We start from the raw sequence: 24939 nt of genomic DNA, 5'->3' as shown, positions 1-24939 counted from the left end.
ATTTATTTTGTTGAATGATATATGATTAAGTTCTTTCATTTTCTTTGCCATTTGATTATAACTTATAGTGTAATTAAATTTTCTATTGAATGATTGTCATAAACATTTATTTATTTATTTAAAAAAAAAAATTAAATTCTTTAATATTTTTCCACCGATAAGGAGAAAGTGGAACCTTACTTTTATATAGATATGATTATATTTAGTCAATTTAAGCGTTTTAATCATTCGACCATATATGATCAGGCCTGTATATGAGATATATGTTATTAGCTAGTATATTGTTCCATTATTTTTATATGACATATGGTAAGAGTCGTTGTCAACAGAAACACCAAAACTTTTTTGGCTTCACCTTCCTAACAAAATGATTTACCTTCGCAACCGCATGAGTCTTCACCGCCACCGATATCTCGTTTCCCGGAGACTCGCCTATTTCTATACTTCTCCTTGTAAGCTCCTCGACTGAATTACCAATGACGACCACTTCTGAGTGAGTAAATTCTTGGGGTTGTTCCACTGCTTTAATTTGGATGACGATTCATACAAATTTACAACAACTATGAGCATTGGATATATCTTATAAAAATAAAGCCGCTGAAAGCATAGATCATGACAAATGTGTTGTATAGAGAAATATTCTTACAACGTTGAGGTTGTGTTTTAGGACAGTTTCCGAGAAGCCACAAACATCTCAAGACAACAGAGACAGAGAGAACAACTACGATGATCCATAAACCCCATTCCAAATCCAAATACTGCATCAAATCCCAATCCCAAACCCAATTCATATTCATATCTTTCTTTTCTCTTTTCAATTTCTGTTGAACAATATCTTCTTTTAACAAAACATTAAAAAAAGGTTATAACGTTTATCATTCGCTCATGCTTGCCTTGTTAAATCACTAACTTGCACGCTTTAGTCCTTAACTAACCAAGTTTAACGGAACCAATCAATTTTAAGTACATTATATAAAACGACGTCGTTACAATAATGGCAAAACAAGGAAAAAAAATCCAGAACTTGACGAAAAACTCCTCAGAATAGACACAAAATTACGGTCTAATACCACTGCGTTTGATAAGTAGTAAAATCCATTGACCACCACAGGAACAATGCCACTGCCACCACTCCTCCGTCGATCTCTTTCTCCTTCCGTTGTCTCCTCCTTCTTCCTCCGTCGCTCAATGGCTTCATCAGCAATCTCCTCCGATCCAATCTCCCCATCAAACACCAAAATCGGATGGATCGGAACCGGAGTCATGGGCAGATCAATGTGCGGACACTTGATCAAAGCAGGGTACACCGTCACAGTCTTCAACCGAACAATCTCAAAGGCTCAAGCTCTCCTCGACATGGGTGCTAAGGTCGCGGACTCACCAAACTCAGTCGCTGCTCAATCCGACGTCGTTTTCACCATCGTTGGTTACCCTTCCGATGTCCGTCACGTCCTCCTCGATCCAAAGTCCGGTGCTTTATCCGGTCTCCGTCAAGGAGGCGTCCTCGTCGACATGACTACCTCTGAGCCTTCTTTAGCTGAGGAGATAGCTAAAGCTGCTTCCTTTAAGAGTTGTTTCTCAATAGACGCCCCTGTCTCAGGTGGCGATTTAGGAGCTAAGAATGCGAAGCTCTCTATATTCGCCGGAGGTGATGAGACAACAGTGAAACGTTTAGATCCCTTGTTTTCTCTAATGGGTAAAGTGAACTTCATGGGAACAAGTGGGAAAGGTCAATTTGCTAAATTGGCTAATCAGATTACTATTGCTTCGACGATGTTGGGGCTTGTTGAAGGGTTGATCTATGCTCATAAAGCTGGACTTGATGTTAAGAAGTTTCTTCAAGCGATTTCGACTGGAGCTGCTGGTTCTAAGTCTATAGAATTGTATGGGGATAGGATTCTGAAGAGGGATTTTGATCCAGGGTTCTATGTGAATCACTTTGTCAAGGATTTAGGGATTTGTTTGAACGAGTGTCAGAGGATGGGATTGGCTTTGCCTGGATTAGCTCTTGCTCAACAGCTTTACTTGTCTCTTAAAGCACATGGTGAAGGTGATCTTGGCACTCAGGCTCTCATCTTGGCTCTTGAGCGTCTCAACAATGTCTCTGTTCAACCAAATGTCTCTTGATTTAGGGTTTGTTGCTGTTTCTGATTTGTGTCTGTTGATCTGGTGATTAAGATTTGAACTTTTGTGTACTCTTAGAACATGATCTTTATGTTGATCTGGAGAAAAGAAATAAAATTTTGTGTGCACATTTGATATTTCATTGGATATACGTGTGATATGTGCTTAGTGATGAGGGAAAATGAATCCTTTATATACTCAGAACTCCAGTGAAGTGAGGTTTGAATTTTATAGTGTTTACAACATTTATCTGGTTATAAAATCCCAGAATCTGAAGAACTGGTCCTTTATTTTTCAAGAACAATGAAAACAAATATTTTCTCCCAAGGAAACTTATTTGCTACGAGAGAGTCTTGGGGAGAAGAGGAAACATAAAATGCTTCTTATGACGCCTCAGACCATCACTTTGGCTTTTTTTTTATCTGATAGCGAAAAGCTTTGTTAAATTACCGAAAAATGGCGCTCGTTGGGAAGGTTTTAAGAGTCTTCAAGGTACAGAGAGTGAGAAGCAGCAAGAAGCGCAGCTCCAATGCCTGATCCATCATTGGAGTGAATGACTTCAATGCTTCCTGAAGCTTCATTTCCAAGTAACTCTTTTAGTGACCTCTCCATGCACTCACTAAACTGAGTGTAGTGCTCAAACAACCCCCCATCCATGGCTACAACTGATTTCTGCATCTCCTCTTCTTTGTTCGTATCTCTTCCCAGTTTTTTCAGAATACCGTAGATTCCAGCAGCAGAGAGACGGGCGCCTCGAGTAGCTATAATGTCGCAGAGACTGATCACAACTTTTCTCATTTTCAGAGAAGTTGTAGGGACCTCCAGTATATCCTTAATCTTGCTACCAACAATTTTCAAGTCTGGAGAAGTGTCATTGTGTATAGCCGACATGTGAGGAGTCCTGCATATGATTCAACTTTAGACAAACTCATTCCGCAAAAGATGAAACTGTGAGCAAACCAATTCTGCAAAGGATGAAACTGTAGACAGACACAGACCCATACCACAAAGGATCAAAGTTTTATGGATATAAACTGCGCAAAAACCAAAACTAGTTAAGCGTACCTAATGATAAATGGTATTCTCAGCTTCGATGGGACGGTATCGCCAAAGAAAGCAGCTTCTTCAGCCATCTTTAGAAGAACTCTTCGCAAAATCTCTCCCAAGTACATACCAGAAATGATTTTCTCAAGAATCTGCAAAATGACAACAAATCCACATAAATCTCATTTCTTGTGACAGCTCGTAAGTATTGCAATTTGTAACAACAACCCCGAGTTTAAAAACTCATACCTGTTCGCCTGGATTCAGGCTCTCAAAATCCAGCGAGTGATCAAACTCTGTTAACGGGAGATGTGAGGACCTGAAGTTTCCCCATTCCATATTTATAACCATTTCTCCTGATTTTGGAAGCGGACCATGCCATTTGGGGATCGCCGTCGCACGCTCAACATAGGCTGCGTTTGTCCCAGTACCTAAAATAACAGCAGCGGCAACATCCGGGTTATAGTATCTACCTCCGGCTAGTGTTCCAACAGTATCATTAACCTGTTAAGCAGTAACATCAAATCAACAAACATACAACAAACCAAAATACTAGGAGTATAAGGCAATAAATAACTCACAAGTGCTGCGACTCGCATGTCAAGATTAACTCTTTCCATGGCCTTCTTAAGTGCTCCAACAACATCTTGTCCAACCTATTGCAACGATCAAACCAAGATCAGGGTAAAGGCGAAACTGATCATAATAAGGAAAATAGTTGAAGGGAATCGAGCTTAACAGCTTCGTCGATGGAAAAGCCTTTTGTCCATTTGATGAGAGCACCAGAGGATAAAGATGTCTGCTTAACAGGAAACGAGAAAGTGAAACCTAGTTCCCTCTGTCTACCTTCTGGAAGACGAAATTCTTCGCATTCTGTGGCGACAAACTTTGCAAGCGCCTCAGCGATAAAATTGAATAGCTCCTGAAAAATGCATCATAAGAACACAAAATCTAGTTATATATATAGAATCATCCAAGAATAACATGACAACAACAGACTTAAAACAAGAAACTGACATCAGAACCACCAGTCATCAAATGGGGAGGTATCGAAACTTCTTCAAACTCTTGTTTAGCAACACGCTCTTCTTTCCCGCCAAGAAGCACACGCATAACACGAAAGTTTGTTCCACCTAGATCCAATGCATAAAAGAGACCCTTCTCATCCCTGTTACATCAAAAGTCAAGCTTAGACAAATTCTCTAGACCTATACAACACGAAACTAGACGAATCACGCTAACAAGGTTAAGACGAAAAGGCAACTGCAACAAATGTTCGACAAAAGCTGCACAAAATGACTTCTAGAAATGTGACACAATCAATCTCATTAATACATCGGTTGTCACAATCGATCTCATCATAGGCTAATCTTATGACAAAGTTGGCGTTTTTTGCCTTAATGCATGAAGGTAATGTTAAAGAGAAGAAAACAAAACAGAGCTAAAATAAATAAACAAAACCAAACTCCGTATAAGTGATACAACAAAACTTATAAGAAGATGAGAAAAATGATTCAGTGGGACATGATCTCAGATTCCAAAAGATTCTCTCAGATACTGAAACTGTAGATCAAATTAATCAAATCAAATTTAGACCACAAACGATCCAAACACAGAGACGAGACCATGCAAATTGAATCTCAAATCAGTTCGTAGCATTGCAAAAATGAATTGATGAAAAAAGAAGGAAAATTTCGATCCAAATCAATTTACCCAGAAGGAAGATTATCAACGTAGCTGATAAGCATCTTGAGTTTGCTGCCACCGTCGGATGCAAGACCAGCGTGCATCTCAACGGTCATAGCATCAGCCACTTGTCTCAGCTTGGAGATCGGAGTCGCACAGTCTTCCTCAAACGCCTTGAGGATCGCCAAAACACGTCCCCACTTACCAGAGCTCTGCATACGTCGTCGAACGACCAAAACAGCCACCGCACAAACAGCCGCCGTGCACACAACCGTCGCTCCAACAGCTACTTTACCCATTTTTCCGATTTGGGAATCAAAAACAAACGAATCTAAAAAATAAAAATCGGATTTTTAACGATTTCCCGATCGCAAGAAAGAAAGAAACAGAGAAAGAAGAAATAATCAAAATTTTCCGAAACCTAAGATGGATCTAACACCGATCTACTCGCTCGACTCGAGGAGCTTGGTGGTTCGTCAAAAAAAAAAAAACAGTGTAGAAACCACGTAAGCGTTCTTGTCCGTAAAGTATGGAAAATAAAAACAAAAAAAAATTGGTAATAGATTATGTTGGAATTACGAAATGATCCCTTTTGTCTAATTTTCTTTTTTGATCTTTTTATCCACCTAAGTTTCTGGTAGCACCAATCATTCTCGAAACCTAACCAACCACAAGATCATGTTGTAACATTCTTCTTCTTTTTTTTTTTTTTTTTTTTTTTTTTCTATCTAACCAATGAACCTCATGTTTTTATTTTCGTCAAACACTGGAGATAACATGGTTAACGATCCTCATTCATTAATTCGTATCACTGTGTCTTAAATATAAGACATTTAGCTTTGGCTTGGTTAAGATAAAAGTTAGATAAACAATGTTTTTAGAGACAAATGTGATACGGATTATCCAGATATTGGATTGGAGTTATTACCCAATCCTTTTAAAGGTTTTTTGAAAAGGTTGCAATATCAACATAGTCAAATAAAGAAATTATTTAAATGAATTTGAGATATCCTATATGTAATTAAAAAAAAAAAAAAAAAATCAATGAGCTTAAGGGAATGGGTTTTTATAATATATGACATTCATCTGAAATCTCAAATTTGGTCTGAGTTATACAATTCCTTATATGTTCTTCGCCTACTGGATCCCAAGACTTTTTATGGGCCGGTCCATAATGTTATCATATTGTTAAACTTAAGCCTGACTTAAAGTTTCCGAAGTTGGTCCATTCACTCAAATAGACAACTATGAAATTTCAAAACTTAAAATCGATACCAGAGGCCCATTATTTATAGAGCAAATTTGCTTTGAAAAGGCACTCAGAATTGTCTAATAGATTTACACTATATTTTCCATCTTCTAAATTATTTGTTGATTTGATACATTCACGATGTCTAAGACTGAACTTCACGTACGAGAACATGCTGAGCCAAATTACGAATAGACTGATGATGATGATACGGTTGACGTTGTAGTTGTTTCCTTCTAATTCTACTGTTTTATATCCTAGTGTTCAACTTGAATGCATGCATTGCCCACAATAACATAGAGCATACTGTTTCTTCATCATCATGTTAATAGGTTTACACGTTATGTTGAAAAATGTAAGTAGCTAAGAATTACACGTTTCTATAAATTTGCTTCAAACGGAACTGTAAGAGTTTATTTTACTTTAAAGTGTAATAAACCATTTTATTGTACTGAAATATGTCCGTTTGGGAACTAGGCATCATTAGATTCTCCATTATCATTTTATAAAAAATCTTATTGTGCTGTTATAATATTTTTGCACTAATTCCTTAGTACATCAGATAACATTCTTATTTTCTTTTACATGTCAACTCTCCATTATACTTATGAATATATATTATTATCATAATTGCTAGTATTTTTTGTCAGGTCTAAAGAAAAGATAGCTGAGAGCATGAGAATTCATTTCATCTCACCAGTGGTCCCAGTTTAGTTGACTAATGCTGTTTGATTTGATTAACCTTTGATTAAGTAAGATCACTAAAAATATTTAGATACCCTAGCTAGATACCATATAATATTAACTATATTCTATATACAATAAAAAAAAAACATGTATCATTACATTAGAGGAAATGTATTTTATTACCCCCCACACGTTCGCTTTTGACCGAAATATAGGTGGGCAAACGAAATAATAGTAACGCAATATGTCTTTGTTTATTACCTCATGTTCGTTATTTTACGACATCTTAAAAATGCATTTTTCCGACAGTGAAAAATTGACAGATTACCAAAACCATAATGTATAGTACTAGTACTCTATGATTTCCTTTCCGTTGGGGCACCAATTCAATAAAAACCAAAGCGAACTTAGTAAAAAGCCATAAAAAAAAAACAAATTTAAATGTACAATAATCGAGTTTTATATACGTTTTCAGCTCAAAATTTATATATAGTACTGGTCCATAATCAATTATATAGATTTTAAAAGTCGAGCATTACTTATCGAACAACAATTAGAGGACACTAAATTATATCGATCGACCCCTCCAAATCTTATCCAAATCTTATTTTCATCATTAACAGTAATCGAATCTTCGTATCAATGTCTGATTTAGTTAATTACATAACTTTTTTTTTTAATCTTATGTTGAACTTTACTATCTTTTATATTATTAAAAAGGAACATTTTGGTACAACTACTATATATGGTTTGCCAATCTACATACGTAGCATTATTTCTATCGTGGACGAATTTTACGACCTTACGAGATTCAAATGACGGTCTACTTTAATCGATTATATTGACACTGTTTACTGTTTAGTTGTCATCACAACGATCACATATTGTGCACACAAAATATGACGGAGACTATTGAAGAGGCTTTCGTTTACAAGCGTACGTATACAAAACGTTGTCTTCTCAAAAGAAAGTATTAAAAGCATTTTACGGACATTTGACTGTATCCCTGTGTAAGAAGAAAACAGCGATACATTTGACTTTACGGACTTCATGTTAGCGTTGCTTGTGTAACTCGTGACTCTTCCAGGACTAGCCCAACTAGACGACATTTTAGTTGCCAGACTACTAGACTCGTCCATGTACATGATGCGTGATTAACTTGTAAATGCATAAAACATGATACACGTAACATAAAGCAAAAGTTTTACCAAACAAAAATCATATACGTTTATGATTGTGATTGATATGAGCCGCTAGTTAGTTTAACATGAAAACGGGTACAATGAACCTGTTAATGCAAGACTTTTTATATATATAAAAAGTTACGTATTAATTGAATTTAAAATATAATAACTACATAGCTCTTTCTTTTTGTTCTGCTAATGGTTTTCAAACGTATATGTGAATTTGACTAGCATTCCAAAGTATAAAATTGACGCATGCTGATTTGAGAGAGCATTGCATAATGTAAATTTAACATAAACTTAGAAGCAAACAAAATGAAGCTAGTTTACATGTTTGCTCATCTGAAAACCGAAGAGGCACCACGTACGATTCCCACTAAAGCACCGTCAAATTAAGCTTTAAAGTTGTTTTTAGCAAAATATGATACGAACCCCATTGACAGGTAGGGACATTTTTGTTACTGATTCATCCCTCCACAAATTGATAAATTGTGTTGTTTATTCAGTATGATTGCATTAACGAGTCAAACTTTATGGCTTTAAAACTCATTGCTGATTCATCTTTGAGAAAGATAAAAAATAAGAAATCCCGAAAGGACGAACCTTTTGGCCTTGTTTTCACATCTTGTTTCATTGTGTGTTTGGGTTCACAAGTTTACTAGTTAGAATTCTGTTTTTATGTGGCAATTTTCTAAAATCCATAATTTCGATGTTCGTGACCATTTTCTATAGCGTCAACAAAATCAACTATATATAGTAAACATATTTCCATATATATATATATATATGTCAATACAAACCATAGGAATGAATTATTTCTGTATATACAACACAAGTATGAAAATGTTAGTAAGTAACGACAAACGATATATAAATAGTTAAAACGGTACAATATATTAGATAGAAAAAACGTTACAAAATTTAAAATAAAAATTTTATTTTAAGTTAATTTTGAGGATTAGTCACGCTTAATATCACACAATTTGAACCAGAAACTGTAAATAAGATATACTTTGCAAAATAAATTTTCGAATTCAAGGCAAAAGATTAATGCCAAATCGAATAATATTGAAGAAAAAAAAACAGGAAAAGGAGTTATTATATCATACAATCTCCCCAAAAAAAACGATACTCTCTAGAGCCGTCAAAACTAAGACACGTGTGATATTAGCCTCACGTGTCACGTAGTCAACGGTAAGTTTAGTAAGCTTAAACAAAACACAACAGCACAGCTAATGTCGTATTAAGGCCCATGTGCGGTCCTCATGCACCAATTAATTAATTCGTACTTAAAGAATTAAAGCCTGATTAGTGTGACACTAAAAGGAACAGAAGAGAAGAGCGTGTGACACACGTGTGAGATGCCGAGCGTGTGGGTTTCCTATTTTCAGAGTTTTATAATAATTTGTATGTAAACTCTTCGCCTTAAAATGCTTCTATTTATGGAATCATATGATATGTACTTTTTCCTTATCAAAAAGTCTATATATGGGTGGCATAAAATAAAAAGTGTATATGTATGTTTTTCCATATTTATATTTTACATACATATTTGTGTCAGTGTCCGCATGTGTGCATTAGATGATTCACAACTTGATGATCAAATCTAGATCGGAAATAATAAACAAGATTAAATAGTTTTTTCCCCTTTTCTGGCTACAATATGTATAAAAATAAATTTCAGAACGTTACTAACTTAGTAGTACGGTCAAATTTATTGTTTTAAAGATTTTGATAAAATGCTTCCAACGTGCGCAAAAATACACAGTAATTATAAGTTTTCTTTTTTGTTGATTAACCTTAGTAAAATAAAATCAAAATTAGTTTCTATTGCTACAATCAGCGAAAAAATGTTTTTGATGTTGATCGTGGCTTGGCTTGGGTTGGATTCGTGTGTGGACGATGAGCTGTGTGTGTACAATAGGAAGTAGCTGGACACTTACGTGTATTAACAGTTCTCGATTGATATATTCTTCTTTCTTCTTTTCACTTTTTACTTTTACGTAAACCCCATGCATCACGTGCTTTATGACTCGATTTGTTCTTCTTTCTTTGTTTTCTTTTCTCTCTTCTTCCAATTTTGTCAATCATTCTTTTTTCATGCCATTATGTTATAATAATGTGATCATGATTCATGAATATAGTCAATATACTCTACCTTTTGATATAAAAATACAGACTAACTTATTTGTTGTGTTTAATGTGTGATTGTGTTTTTGATTATATGATGTGATTCATCAAAATTCGAATTTACCGTGTACTTAAAAAATGATAAATTTCTAATTTAATGCCGATTATGTAATGAGTAGATTAAATCACATTACAAAGCATTTGGATTGGTCGAACTGATCGAGTTTTTTTGGTATAGGTTAGGTCAGCATGTACGTACGTATTACGTTTTAGATTTTTTCCAACTCCATACTATTTGGCAATGAATATATTTTTTTCATGTTTCTTATCTCATTTTCCATATAGATGCCTAACATAACTGTTGATAGGAGAAAAAAAAAATACATAACAAATCAAATTTATAAGTCAAGATGTGTCAGATAAATAAGTTTCTATAATTTAAAAAACTTAACTATTACAAACCAATTTATACATATATGAATCTGCAAATTTGTATGACGTCGATAATGTTAAATTTTTGACGATGAGATACCACCTAACAAGACGAATATTTTGTAACTAAAACAGCCTTTATTTCAAATTTTGATAAAACCCCACTTAACAAAATAAATAGCAGTACTTGACAAGAAGTCAATATTTTCCAAAAATCATTTTCTTCATTCATTGGATGTAATCACTTATACTACTACATACACAATACAATATGATTTTGAGCTTTCGTACAGGTTAACTTAATATAGACAATAACTACACATTAGTTTATCGCTTTAATTGATCATATGAATCAGCGATGATCATATATATATATATCTAATTTATATGTAGTCATGTTTCCACAGCTAATTGATAAATTATCATCTCTATAATGAGGCTGCTTTTATGTATAAATGGATCGTATAAACACGTATTCCTGATTCAAAATATACACGTCTATATGCGTAATGTCTGTGTAATTGTATATATTGAAAAAGCAACTTTTACGACCAACCAAACACATGTTGTTAAATGTTAAACGCTAGTACTTTTAAAAAGTGCAGTTCTTTAACTGATCTGTCAAGTTCCAACTGAAAAAAATACTATACTATTAAATCATTATTAATTCGTTATTAACTTGGAATATTTTACGTTCTCCTATGATTATTCCTTCTTTAAAACCATATATTTTATACTTCTTTATTTTTCTAATATACAATTATTTCCACCTTTTTCAAATCTGTCTTTCTTTTCCAGATTTGGAAAAGTTTTGCTCGGATGGTTGAGACCAAAACGGGTGTCGCCGAGTCATTTTCCAATATCTTTTCAGTAATGTATGCCCATCGTCGCCGACCGAACTTATACATATTAAATTTTCAATTGCTAATAATTGCTCAATATTAGCTATAATCAATTCATATTTTACCCTCTCGTGCAGGTATTGGTTGCATCTTGTTGCTCGAAGTACAATATACTCATCAATATATAACTTTCTGCATTTTATATGACTTTGGCATTCACATGGTAGTTTCAGATGTTGAGTTAGCATGGGTTATATATAAAGGATCCAAAAGTACAATGAAAAACACATATGAACTTAATTAAGCTTATCATTCCAATCGAAGCCCATCCGTTATATACAAATCTGGTGCATATATATATACATAAACAACCCGCATATATATATATGCGTGTGTGCATAAATGAAAACATATACAAATAAATATATATCAAAAAGCTTAATTTACATATTCCTTTAAATCCATATTTAAAATCTTGTGAACAGTGATGTTCCATCTGCACAATGTTTTGTAAAGTGGGGAAGAAGATAGGTATATGGTTTTGAGATGTGTTATATTTTAAGTTATCTACGAAACACGACTATAAGTGTCTAAAAATGGAATAATGGGCACATGCATAGTTGTGGAGATCGAAAAGGATCCACTACATACTTACTTTATCATTTAAATTCCATCTCTATTTATGTGTATTCACAAATTAATCATATGTACATTATTGTTATACAAAGCTGCATGTTGCAAAAATTAATCTGTAAAGGGAGCAAAATACCGTATCTATGTGTGTATATCCACAAATATACATATGGATGGTGAGGCAACCCAAGGGGTTTACGCCAGTGAAGTTGTTACCACTGCATATATTATTTCTTGAGGTCAAATTAGTTTTGTAATTTTGTTGAACAGAGATTCTACTGTTTTTTGTTTTGTTTTTTCTTATATTTTCTTCCCACTCTCATCTTTTTAAATATATTTTTTGAATTATCCTTTTTGTAATATTGGGTTTTAAAATAATAGGTTGAATATTTTTTAACGTGTTGAGTTTTTTTTTTTTGTCTATATACGTTCATACAATTATTTGATATTTGTCTTGCGCCATACACGGGTTTCAAACTTATCTAAATATATATATATATCAACTATATAGTGATACAATATGTATAACTATCATAGTTAAATACTAACATATATTACTCTGGAACTATATTAAAATGTAAACTTAATTTACTAAAAGAATAAGATTATTGTAGCTGAATTATACAAAATACTAATTTTTTATTTATCTATTTTTTCTTAAGTATATTTCTATTTTTTTTAAATTAATTATATGCGAAAACTCAATATGTCTCAGAAGAAACAATATGAGAAAATTATAGAGGAATGTTTAAAAAAATATATTGATAATTTATATGTATATTGACCAGAAAAAAATACGTAGATGAATATAATTTTTTTTAGTAATTTAGAGATTTAATGGCATTTTATTTGTAACTAAAATGTTATGCAATGACCGTAGATCAAAGTTAGGAAAAATTACAAAAATAACTTGTACATAAAAATATATCTTGATTAACTTCCCCGGTTCCCCCACCCCCACTTGTGTGTTAAAAACTTTTCGATCCGTAGTTGTGTGTAGAGTTTTCAATTTGTCTCTACAACTAGTACCTTTCCCTTTCTACTATATATCAAAGAAAAAGCCAACCACTGAGACATTTTTAAAAAATCTATTGCATTGCCTAGTACTATTTATTGGTCATCAAGTAAAGCTCTTTATAAATCACCATTGACTGAAAAGTATTTTAAAAGAGCTGATCATAATATATATAATGCCCTGTATATGGTTGAAAAGGTAAACAATGGGGAATCACACATACATCAATCAGCAACAAACAAACCATTTGGTATTAGACAAAGTGATCTCGATAGATGATAATGTTAGTACTTTTCGGTAATTGTAGGGTAAATCACGTATTGACTGTGAACCAAGAGAAAAAGAACATGGCATCCACAAAAATTGATCATGGCAGACTAAATTTTATAGACTCACGCATCGTTAGTATGAGTTCTATTGTAACGTCAAAACAAGTTACTTTAAAAAATAATTTCTAAAAATATTATTATCACTGATTGCGTAGATCTCGTGATCGCCATCTTGGTATAATCTCTCAACAGAGTTACAGAATATAATGTTTACCTGTATTTTTTCTGTATCTTAAGACTAATCATGAAACTCCTCTCCCATTGTCATGTCTCTTTCAAACCAGTTGATACAATATCTATCCATCTCAACCTAATTAATATATGTATGGTATAGTGCCCGTTGAAAATTTAATCGAAAAAGGTCTTATATATAAACAATCCATCTTTTTCATAATAGTAATGATTTAATATTAGAATATTCAGTTACCACATAAAATACGCAGCAATAATATAACACACATAAGGAAGAAAATAATAAAAAAGAAAGTCTTATATATAGTGCCATAGTGGGAGAAACTTAGCTTTAAAAGTCAAATGAAATATCCAAATCGCACTCGAAAAAGTGAAAAAAAAAAATCAGGTGTAAAAGTAACACAACAAATTTAATAACAAATGACATCATAATCAGAAGAAGAAGAAAGAGGAAGCGTAATGATGTAAAAATACATGAATCGAAAGATACTTTAAACCAAAATACATCGACATTTATGAACAATGCTCCGTGGAGGACCCAAGAAAGGAGAGATTGTGGTGGTTCGTATAGAAAATATAGGATCATCATCATGATAACCGTAGGATCTCGTACAAAAATACAAGATCGTACGGCTATGAGAGTGAAGAACATCATGTGATGTATCCCAAAGTGGGGACCTAAAGGAAAAAAAGAGAATCGAAACGGCGCCGTACAGGGACCAAAACGGAGAGAGGACGTCCTCCGTAATAGAAACATCAAAGCTAAGAAAAAAAAAAAAAAAAAAGAAAAGTGTATTAAGTCTGAGTTTGAGAAGAGTGTGCGTGGTCCCGACAGAGAGAGAGCTGACACAATTAGTCACTTGTCAGTTCAGTATCGTCAGTTGTCAGAATTGGCCCTAATTTATGCAAATACCTCCATTCATTTATCGCTTGAATTATACTACCAACAGTCTTATAAAAAAAAAAAAAAAAATTGTTTACGTAAGATATTTGGTACGGTAAAAAACTGTAAGTTATTACTGCATGCATAGATTTACATGACCAGCTAAAAAGCTCATACAAATAGAATAATATGGTGACACAAATAAGTAACTCTTGTTGTTTTTCTCTGTAAATAAGTAAAGCGTTTTGTGAATTGTGATTAATTAACAATATGTGACAGTCGTATAGAGAAAAAAACAAAATATCTCTAGATGTTTCTTGTATTGTTTCAGGAGTTTCAGACAAAAGGATGCAAACGGACAATTTTTCATCAATGAATTATTTCCACATATTATGCTAATTAATGCTACTAATGAACAGTATTTCAGTAATTTAAGTCACTTGGCCTAAAAAATGGAAACATAAAATATAACTTTGGTTCATATTACGGTTTTGGTTGCGTCTACTTATAGGACCTTTACGGCTTTACCCATATACACTCTTTTGGTCCTGAATATATATAGCCGTTAATATATGTTCAAACGAAAAAATATATTTTTTTTTATATGGAGACTTCGTAATATATGTATCAAATTACAAAAATTGCTATCTTTTATATTTGGGATAAAAAGATAAATATATTCCTCGGGTAAAAAAAAAAGATAAATATATTACTAATTTTTTTTTTAATGAATGGACAATGACTCAGACGTTCGAGTCTTTTTACTCATATTTTGAGTCTCCGGAGAAACATTATTTGGTTATTTATATATAGGTTTTGTTTACTTTTGGTCTATGGAAAAAAATCAAACAAGCAATAAAGATAATATTTTGTGAACGTGATTAATTAGTAGAAAAGAAGATAAAAACGACAAAATCAAAACGAAAAAAAAAAATTATAAACAGTAGATGGAAATCCGAAAACACTGCTATTGAAGATATGAATGTTTGATTTTATGAGGAGTCGGTCCATATATAGATTTAAGCACTATAGTCTAAGAAGAAGCCAGCCAATCTTATCTCATGACACATAATATATATAACAAAAGAAGATGGATATCAAAGTTAATCATTTGGAAAGAAAAATCTAGACACAGATTTTGAAAGGATAAAATGTAAAATAAAAATTGCATGAGAGAGAGGGCACATGTCCCCTTTTAGCCTTCTGTTCTTGAAAGGGAAGCCAAAATAGTTTCACTTCTGTATTTTCTCAGCCACTGTTCTTATTTGGGACCTCTCTCCCTTCATATAAGTAACTTTTTTATGTGTCCATTTCTTTATTTCGTTCTTATTATAATTTTCTTGGTATACATATTGTTTCGTTTAAATTTATTTTAAAAAAAGAAGAAGAGATTTTTCAAAATTCCAGCTGTGAATTTAACCCTTTCTCGATCGAAAGTCTATTTTGGCGTTTGTTCTGTGACCATCCTCTCGCGACGTCACCGTTTTCATATCCATGCAAAATATTTTGAAGATAATATATCTCTATCCCCACTTTTTCATTGATTATATCTACTTTTTATATACATATATGTACACATTTCTAAGATTTGATCGAAACATTTTTTCTGTTTTGATAAAGATCGAAACAATTCTTTGTTAAAATACAAACAAAATCTATCATCATTGTCCATTTCCACGAACAATAGTTTTTATTATTACTTTCACATCCTGCATGATTATAACTAATTCCATTCATATATATTATATTTTCATGTCAAATCAACTAATTTAGATATTTTTGGCATTATTGTTGTTGTTGCTGCAATATTAATTGATTTTGATGATTGTCTGCATCATAATGAATATGAAAAACGGGGAAACAATATACTCTACCATATTGTACTATAAGGTCAGACTTTCAACATTAATTCTTTGATCAAGGATTGGTGGAATGTTATCTTCCTTTCATATAAATTGTCCCCTACCAAAAAGTATATACCATAATGCATGACCAATTAATAATGATGGTTTTACGTATATATAGGCCCATCGTTCAAAGTTCAAACCAAACACTTCTCCTTCTTTACTGTATTTTTAATATTTTTTTTTCATATAATTGTAAGTTTTCAATTCTATACATTCGCTCTATATAGTACTATTGTTGCATTGATAAATTTAGCTATATCGTGAATCTTTGGAAGACATTTTTTTACTATTGCAGCACCGCAAGTTGACTACTTATTAGTTGATGCCTCATATATTTAATCTCATTTTAATACAAGTAACAGATTATTATTACCCTTATTATTATGTGTAAAATGGTTTACATTTATTGAAACACAATATATATAAACGTATATAAAAGAGACGAAACTATATGTGAACAGAAATGAATTGTTTTTTTGAAACAATTATTGGAACGTTTCGATATGAAGGTGAGAAATGGAGAATTATATTTTTTTTTATAAAATAAAAATAATTCAGAGGCTTACTAGGGCGAGGCCCCCTCTATGTCGTGAACGCTCACAGGAGCCTTACTTATTTTATCTCTTTGCATCAAATCTTATCGACGGAAAACTTTTATAACCCACAAAATGATTCTATACTAGGTCACACGGCCAACCAATAATATACTGTGTTACATAATTCTTTTACAAAGCTTATCTACTATGATACTTGGTATTTGTTTTAAATTAAAAAGCCCATAATCTAATATATATTGTTATGAAAGACGAATGCAGACCACACGATGTAGAAATTGACATCTGGTTAACGGATAACTTACATAAAAACTCTGTAAATTCAAATTTTAATTAATATTTCAGCTTTGCAGGAAAAAAAAAGTGTCCAAATTGACATGACATATATACCATAATGCAGTATTTGTAAACCTTTTTCACAAATTTAATTAATGTTTAATTTACATAAATTATCATATTAATTTATGTAATAAGCAACCCCCAACTGCAATTATAAAGAATAACATTTTGCAATTGTCAACATTACTACAATCTATAGATGTATTTATAATTCGTCTATGAAGAAGTTATATACTGTATTTTCATTTAATAATTTGGTTGGAAGGTTCTTTAGTCAAAGAAAAGCCATTAATAGCTGGAGATTAGAACTCCATTGAAAATGAAAACACATGTTTCTTAGTTTACTAACAATTCACAAATTATATAAATCCAGGACTTAAGTTGCTGTTTAAATCTAATTTGTTCACCGGATGGAGACAAAACATGAAATAACGGATAAATTAATTGTAAACCATGGTTTCAAGCTTATGTTAAAGCAGAGAGTCAAACGAAACATTAATATTAGTGTTGGCTCTTTAATTATAAATATTAATTATAGCTCTCTAAATCACACCCGTTTTGGCTTAAGGTAAAATAATGGAAGCTACGCTAAGTATGATTTGGTTCATGTGGTACATTTGTTTTTTTTTTGTTTGGTTTATAAGTTCGTTATATATATATATATTTTCGAAAATATATATGTCTACTAAAGTCATATTTTTAATATATTTTATTAAATTTATATAAAATTATATATATATATATATATATATATATATATCTATTAAAAATTTAGTGTCCATTTAGTGGAGATATAACTATAGAGCAATATATTATGAAACAATTTTGTAAAGAAATTTATTGTAAGGCATAAAATAATACACATTTATAAAGAAGTTCAAAATTAAAGGAGTGTCTTGATAAATATAAAATGTAAAACAACATTTTCGTGCCAAATGGTTGTTTCAAAAAGATTCGAGATTTCACGTGTAATGAACTTGTTTGTATCTTAATCGAAATCTACTTACCCTAATAATTTTTAGACGTTACAGTAAACTGCCTTAAAATAAAAAATGCATGGTCAATATAGCCATCAATATTGTCTATCATACTTAGCTTTTTGTTTTTGTTTAGTTTTTTTTATATGTTCAAAATACCAATATGAAACTATATATAGAAAACTAGCTTGGATCAGTAAACATACATGCCATACAGTCTTAATTTACTTATAGTCTTACATTTGACCAAAATATACTCAAACATGTTTTACAAAAACCAAATGTACCACATGAACCAACACTAGCAAATTTTGAATACAACAATAATATTAGTACAAATTAAATTTATTTGGTTTTAAAAGTTGTACAAATCATTGGATGCTCTAGAGATTTCTCAACCACATTTATAAAAAAAAAAAAATTTATTTCTTGAACTAGTAGTTTTTATAAAATTTAGGATTTAAGACGTATATACATGTATATTGGTAATACGTATCATATACAACATCTTTATGTAAGGTCCACCAATGAATTATATTGGGTAAGTAATTGATTTTAGTTTATTTTTTTCCATCTTATGTGACAAATCAGTCCAAAAAAATGGATACATTGTCAATTTACTATTAATGTATTATCCATAAAAGTTAATTAAATATACAAAATATATATATATGAAAAAGGTAGCTTAGATTCTTTTTAATGAATTTTTTTAAAGGAAAAAATAATAAAAAAATGAAGGAAAAAAAAGACTGCCAACTCCTTTATTAAGATGGCAAGAGAGAGCTCTGAGATGAGAGAAGCATCACCAAAAAAAAAAAAAAAAAAATAAAACATATCTCTCTTTCCTTATAAATTTTTCTCATTTCTTAAAACCTCTCTACAGACTCATATCATCAGAGAGCTCTTCACGAGAGAACTCTTTCTCTTTCCCCATTTAAAGATCAAATCTTTCTTCTTTCTTCTTCTTCTTCTTCTTATTACATCATCATCATCAACATCATCACCACCGTCATGTGTAACCCATCAACAACAACCACCACCACCGGTTCAGAGAGCCAAGAATCTCGAACCGGAATCTTCCTCGATCTCTTGTCGATCAATAGCTTTGAACCCACAAAGAGAAGTCTCCGGCATTGCGAGAACAGAGGATCTCCTCTAATGGCAGAGGCTGTAACAGAGGCCAAGACTCTCTTCACGCTAGCTTTCCCGATCGCTGTGACGGCTCTAGTCCTCTACCTACGCTCAGCGGTATCAATGTTTTTCTTGGGTCGACTAGGTGACCTCGAATTAGCCGCCGGTTCTCTCGCCATTGCCTTTGCTAACATAACCGGCTACTCTGTTTTATCCGGTTTAGCACTTGGTATGGAGCCACTCTGTTCTCAGGCCTTCGGTGCTCACCGCTTCAAACTCCTCTCCCTTACCCTTCATCGAACCGTGGTTTTCCTCTTGGTTTGTTGCGTACCGATCTCGGTTCTCTGGTTGAACGTCGACAAAATCTCGGTTTACCTTCACCAAGACCCCGACATCGCCAAGTTAGCTCAGACGTATCTCATCTTCTCCCTCCCTGATCTCCTCACCAACACTCTTCTTCACCCTATCAGAATCTACCTTCGCGCTCAAGGCATCATTCACCCCGTAACCCTAGCTTCTCTCTCCGGCGCTCTTTTTCACATCCCCGCTAACTTTTTGGTCTCTTACCTCCGTCTTGGCCTAACCGGCGTTGCCGTCGCTTCCTCCATCACGAACATCTTCGTTGTAGCTTTCCTCGTTTGCTACGTCTGGGCGAGTGGTCTTCACGCGCCTACGTGGACTGACCCGACCCGTGATTGTTTCCGCGGGTGGGCTCCGTTGCTTCGTCTCGCGGGTCCGAGCTGCGTCTCCGTGTGCTTGGAGTGGTGGTGGTACGAGATCATGATCGTTCTCTGTGGTCTGCTCGTGAATCCGAGATCGACCGTCGCTGCTATGGGCGTTTTGATCCAGACGACATCGTTTCTTTACGTTTTCCCGTCGTCACTGAGCTTCGCTGTGTCCACTAGGGTAGGTAACGAGCTGGGAGCGAACCGTCCTAAGACGGCGAAGCTAGCTGCTACTGTAGCTATTGTCTTCGCGGTGGTTACGGGGATTACTGCGGCGGCGTTTGCCTACTCCATTAGAAATGCTTGGGGTTGGATATTCACCGGAGACGACGAGATTATCCAGCTAACAGCGGCGGCGTTACCGATATTGGGTTTATGCGAGATCGGAAACTGTCCTCAGACGGTGGGATGCGGCGTCGTGAGAGGAACAGCAAGGCCGACGACGGGGGCGAACGTGAACCTGGGAGCGTTTTATCTGGTGGGCATGCCGGTGGCAGTTGGTCTCGGGTTTTGGGCCGGGATTGGGTTTAATGGGCTTTGGTTAGGACTACTCGCGGCGCAGATTAGCTGCGCAGGTCTTATGATGTACGTCGTGTGGACAACGGATTGGGAAGCGCAGGCTAAGAAGGCGCAGTCGCTAACATGCGCGGAGACTGTAGAGAAGGATATTTTAAAGACGGTGGCAAATACTATAGGGGACGGCGGTGAGTGCGATGATGCAGCTGAGCCGTTGATTCGCGTCACGGTGCTTTATTAAAATTAATTAAGAACAAAAAAGATTATAATTATAAATCGTATAATTATAATTTTTATTCCCATCTTCTTTTCATTAGAAGGAGAAAGTTTTGTCTTTCTTGAGAAATTTAACATTTTCTTCTCTTTTTTTTTTATTGTACTTAACAATATTTTTTTTAATCTCCTTATTTTTTCTCGATGCCTTTATGATTGGCCGTTTATATGGAGTAATCTATGAGTTTTTTTTAAAAGGAAAAAAAATCTTGGCCGTTTACATATATATGCCAAATACTTGAATAAATTCACATGAATGCAAAAAAAAAAAAAAAAAGTAATCACATGAATTGATAAAAATGTAACAACTAAAACATTTAATTACACACCCAATCTGAGACAAAAGATGTTGGGACCATATATATAGCTGGAGCGACAGAAAATTATTAATTGAAAATAATTTTCAATATTTGTGTTTGTGTTTTGAAACATATGTTTTGTAAAGTTTAGATAATTGTATGAAGAGAAGATTTTTTCACTCGGTTGAATGTAATAATAGAAGGAAAACAAAAATAAAGGTGATGAATAAAAAGAGAAAAATGGGTTAAGAGGAGATAAAAATAGGAAAGGGAGTAAAATGGGAAAAAAGAGTGGCAACCCTGTGGGAAACAAAAACTTGTGTCTCAAAGATTCAGACAGGTCTGAATGAATGTTTTGGATTCCCTATAGAGAGACTATCTATCTAGAGAGAGTGCTGTTTTGTTTCACAGATGAGAGAGAGAGATATGTAATATCAAGTCCCAAGGACCATTGTATTGCATCATCTCATCATATCATTTCTTTCCTACATTTATATATATATATATATATATTTTTCTAAATTTAAAATTGTTTTATCCATTTATAATTCTGCATTTCGATGGTCATGGTTCCTATTTTTTTTTTATAATTCATATCTAAGATTTTTTCTTTTCCTTCATAACAGTATATGTATTATTTTAAATTTTTTAACTATAGCAATTTCATGACCATGGAGAAATATGGGAAGGGACGTGTATTTGGTAAGAAGTTGTTATACACTGTTAAAATATAACGAAGTTATTATAAAACACCATAAATAAAAATATATAGTACTGTATTTTCGAATTTGTTTGTGGTTTCACAATGAAAATATAATGAAATTAATAGGTATAAAGAAGTAGTATAACTGTAAGAGTTAAGTGCTGGATCAGTACTTTTTTGAGTGGCATTTTAGATTTTTTTTTATTTTCTTATATCTAAAATACTATAATTTTACACATTATGTTTTGAGTTTGTTTTGGTTACTTCTTAGAGATTAATTAGTATTTGTTATAAAGTATGTATTTTAGCAAAAAAAAAAAAAATCATAGACATACACTTTCAGAAAAAGTAAAAAATCATAAATCCAAAAGTTTGAGTGAAAATGGCACATATATAAAATTTTGAGTAAGAAAATGGCAAATCCTATAATAATTTCTAATTTTAATGAAATAAAGTATTTATGATTAATTTTAATGTGTTATTATAGTATTCAATCACATTAAATATTGTATTTTCTCTTCTTTTATTTAAATATCTTTAATAGTGGGGGTGCCAGGAGAGGTTTAATACAATGATTTAATGCAATAGTTCATAATTTTTGTCAGTGCAATAATTAATTAAAATAGTACTACATCCCCATTTATTTTATTTTTAGGCATAATTAGCACCACATTTATAATAAGTTAGATAAAAATAGAATGCACAGCTGCGATCCATAATACCTACTACTGTACATCATAATGTTCTTTATATATGTATATAATTCTGAGTACCAAAGTTTACATTGGTAATGCACAAACGTTTTTATATTATTTTCATTGAGTTAAAAATATAAATTTTGATATTCACACTAATATAAAATAGAAATGATGGTACTGACTCCTCTCAGAATAACTTCGTACTACTAAAATCTTATGTGACAATTTGGGTACCAATTATTGAAGTACTGAACTTATCCTCTGAAACATAATAACAAAAAAAAATTGGGGAAAAGAGGACAAAATTTTCGAAAACAGTGGAAGAATCTTTTAAATTTCTCATTCAATTTCAATAAAGTGCAAACAAATTTTACAGCAACTATTTACTAATTTCATACCAACCAATCTTTAATTTCGGCGAAGACCATAGATTGATTACACACACACACGTAAGTATGTATCATGATAGTCTAATACATATAGATCACATTTTGCAAACTGAAGTGCTTGCTTTATTTTCTTTAAACATCTAACAAAATTTTACTATTTATCTGATCGGGATACAAATAAAACTCACTCATTGTGGTCTTTATTTGACCGCATCTCTCCATATACAGTCTTCTGACAGAAGCATATATATATCTCCAAAAGAATTCATGAACCTTTTACATCATTCGGGTGTGAAAAAATAGTATAGCATTAACAAGCGTTGTATACCAAAAATAAAAAGATTCAAGCGTTGAATGTTAATATATTCAAACCTTATTATAGGTTAGCTAGGTGTTATATATAGAAACTATAGACCTATTTCCTCAGGTTTTCCTATTCTTTGAATCACCTAGAATGCAAAAGATTCCATTTTGATGAAAAAAGAATCTAAGATATGAAAAAAGCGTAATAAATGGTGAAAAAGATTATAGATCAAGAAAGAAGAAAAAAAAGGTTGGAGCCAAAACAAAAACAAAAAAATACATGAAGAAAGAGTTAATTTCACTGCCCCAAAAATAGATAACATTTGTGTGGGGGAGGGAGAGAGAAGACAAAAGTAGTTGAGAGAGAGAAAGTGAAGAAGGAGAAGCAGAACAGTGGCAGATGTCCCACATATTAAGACAGAGCACAAGTTATATAATTGGAGTGTACTGCTCACATTCCACACGAGGGGGCCTCTCCCTTTACTTACCCTCCTCTTCTTCTCACTAGTCACTCACTATTTATTAATTTGACTTGTATGTTTGTTCCTTTCTTTTAACCAACAAGTAAAGCTTACTATTGCAATGGATTATTAGTTTGTTGTTCATCTTATCATCTCAATCTTACTACTTCATGCATCTATAAGCTACCATATACAGTAGTAAGTTTTGGCAATCTTTCTCCACTGCCGTGTTTATTAGTTTCTGCGGCCAACTACAATGCACTGAATCAAAGGAGTAAGGAGTCATGTTGCAATGGACTGCAACATGATACTTGACTAATCAACTAACTACCTAAGAAAATGCATTCATACTTTCAGAAGCCAACAACTTAAGATTCAAAGTGATAGTATCAAATGCTGTTTGATCTATGTATGTGTTGCTAAATATCAACTTATCATCAATAGTATTAGATCATGATATTTTATGAGATCATATGCACATATATCTTTAAATTGAAGCATAAGTTTTCGCGTTATTTGGAAATATATACTTTTTATTATCAACTATGAAAGAAATATCTAGTATCCTAATTAAATATTTTGTTTGACATTATTTTCTTACATATGTTATCTAAGTTAGTTTTAATAATCTAAGAACACGTTTCTACATGCTACTTAGTTTGATTTAGACCAAAGAAATTCTATTGAAAATGACATCATCATTAGTTTGAAGAATCTTTGTAGAAGACATTATCACATGCACACTTAAACAAAAATAACATTCTATTCTGAGTGTTCTCTAATTGGAAGAATCTAATATTCTGGCGAAACATTAGTTAATCATATCATTGATTTTGTGTCAACTCTTTTTTATCATGTATATTTGGCATTTGAGTGCTTATAATGCAATTGTACTAGTCCAAATACTTCAGTGCACTAATGATAATGTAAATTAATGTGAAAACTAATTTATTATTTTGATTGGGGACAAATCCATCTAAGAACCATGGTGGATGCTGTTTTGGACATATATTATAAATGGTGGGAAGCTATATATATATAACAAATGGTATATATATAAAAATGGGAGATATGTATATATTAATGTATCTATAAGTCTTTCGACCAGAAAAATATATCTATAAGTCAAAGTTATTTTATAGCTTATCTTTCTTAGTAGATCAGCTCAACCTCTATATATAATTATTGATAAATATCTAGCCACTCAAAACTATAGTATATATATCCAAGTGTA

The 24939-nt window shown here is 32.8% G+C and overlaps 4 protein-coding genes across 4 annotated transcripts in view; 2 read left to right on the top strand and 2 right to left on the bottom strand.

The window, feature by feature from the left end:
• LOC111829287 overlaps positions 1 to 791 on the bottom strand; it is a 6473-nt gene extending 5682 nt beyond the window's left edge. The window contains 2 exon segments of the mRNA XM_023777993.1: positions 548 to 597; positions 711 to 791. Coding sequence (XP_023633761.1) covers positions 548 to 597; positions 711 to 791 — 131 coding nt within the window.
• A 310-nt stretch (positions 792 to 1101) lies between these two features.
• LOC17878348 (probable 3-hydroxyisobutyrate dehydrogenase-like 1, mitochondrial) lies at positions 1102 to 2261 on the top strand. The gene has a single exon (XM_006282857.2). The coding sequence runs from the start codon at positions 1117 to 1119 to the stop codon at positions 2125 to 2127; it is 1011 nt and encodes a 336-aa protein (XP_006282919.1). The 5' UTR covers positions 1102 to 1116; the 3' UTR covers positions 2128 to 2261.
• Positions 2262 to 2296: 35 nt separating this feature from the next.
• Positions 2297 to 5393, bottom strand: LOC17880070 (hexokinase-1). The gene is made up of 7 exons (XM_006285196.2): positions 4882 to 5393; positions 4186 to 4336; positions 3908 to 4090; positions 3750 to 3824; positions 3418 to 3672; positions 3190 to 3320; positions 2297 to 3025 (listed from the first exon to the last, which is right to left on the bottom strand). Exons 1-7 carry the CDS (start codon positions 5151 to 5153, stop codon positions 2602 to 2604), a joined length of 1491 nt encoding a protein of 496 aa, XP_006285258.1. The 5' UTR covers positions 5154 to 5393; the 3' UTR covers positions 2297 to 2601.
• Positions 5394 to 19025: 13632 nt separating this feature from the next.
• Positions 19026 to 20995, top strand: LOC17879028 (protein DETOXIFICATION 51). The gene has a single exon (XM_006283448.2). It carries the CDS (start codon positions 19219 to 19221, stop codon positions 20818 to 20820), a length of 1602 nt encoding a protein of 533 aa, XP_006283510.1. The 5' UTR covers positions 19026 to 19218; the 3' UTR covers positions 20821 to 20995.
• The last annotated feature ends 3944 nt before the right edge of the window (positions 20996 to 24939 follow it).

Source organism: Capsella rubella, unplaced genomic scaffold (assembly GCF_000375325.1).
Source record: "Capsella rubella cultivar Monte Gargano unplaced genomic scaffold, Caprub1_0 scaffold_7, whole genome shotgun sequence".
Taxonomy (NCBI): Eukaryota; Viridiplantae; Streptophyta; class Magnoliopsida; order Brassicales; family Brassicaceae; genus Capsella; species Capsella rubella.
This window is presented reverse-complemented; position numbering and strand designations above follow the sequence as displayed.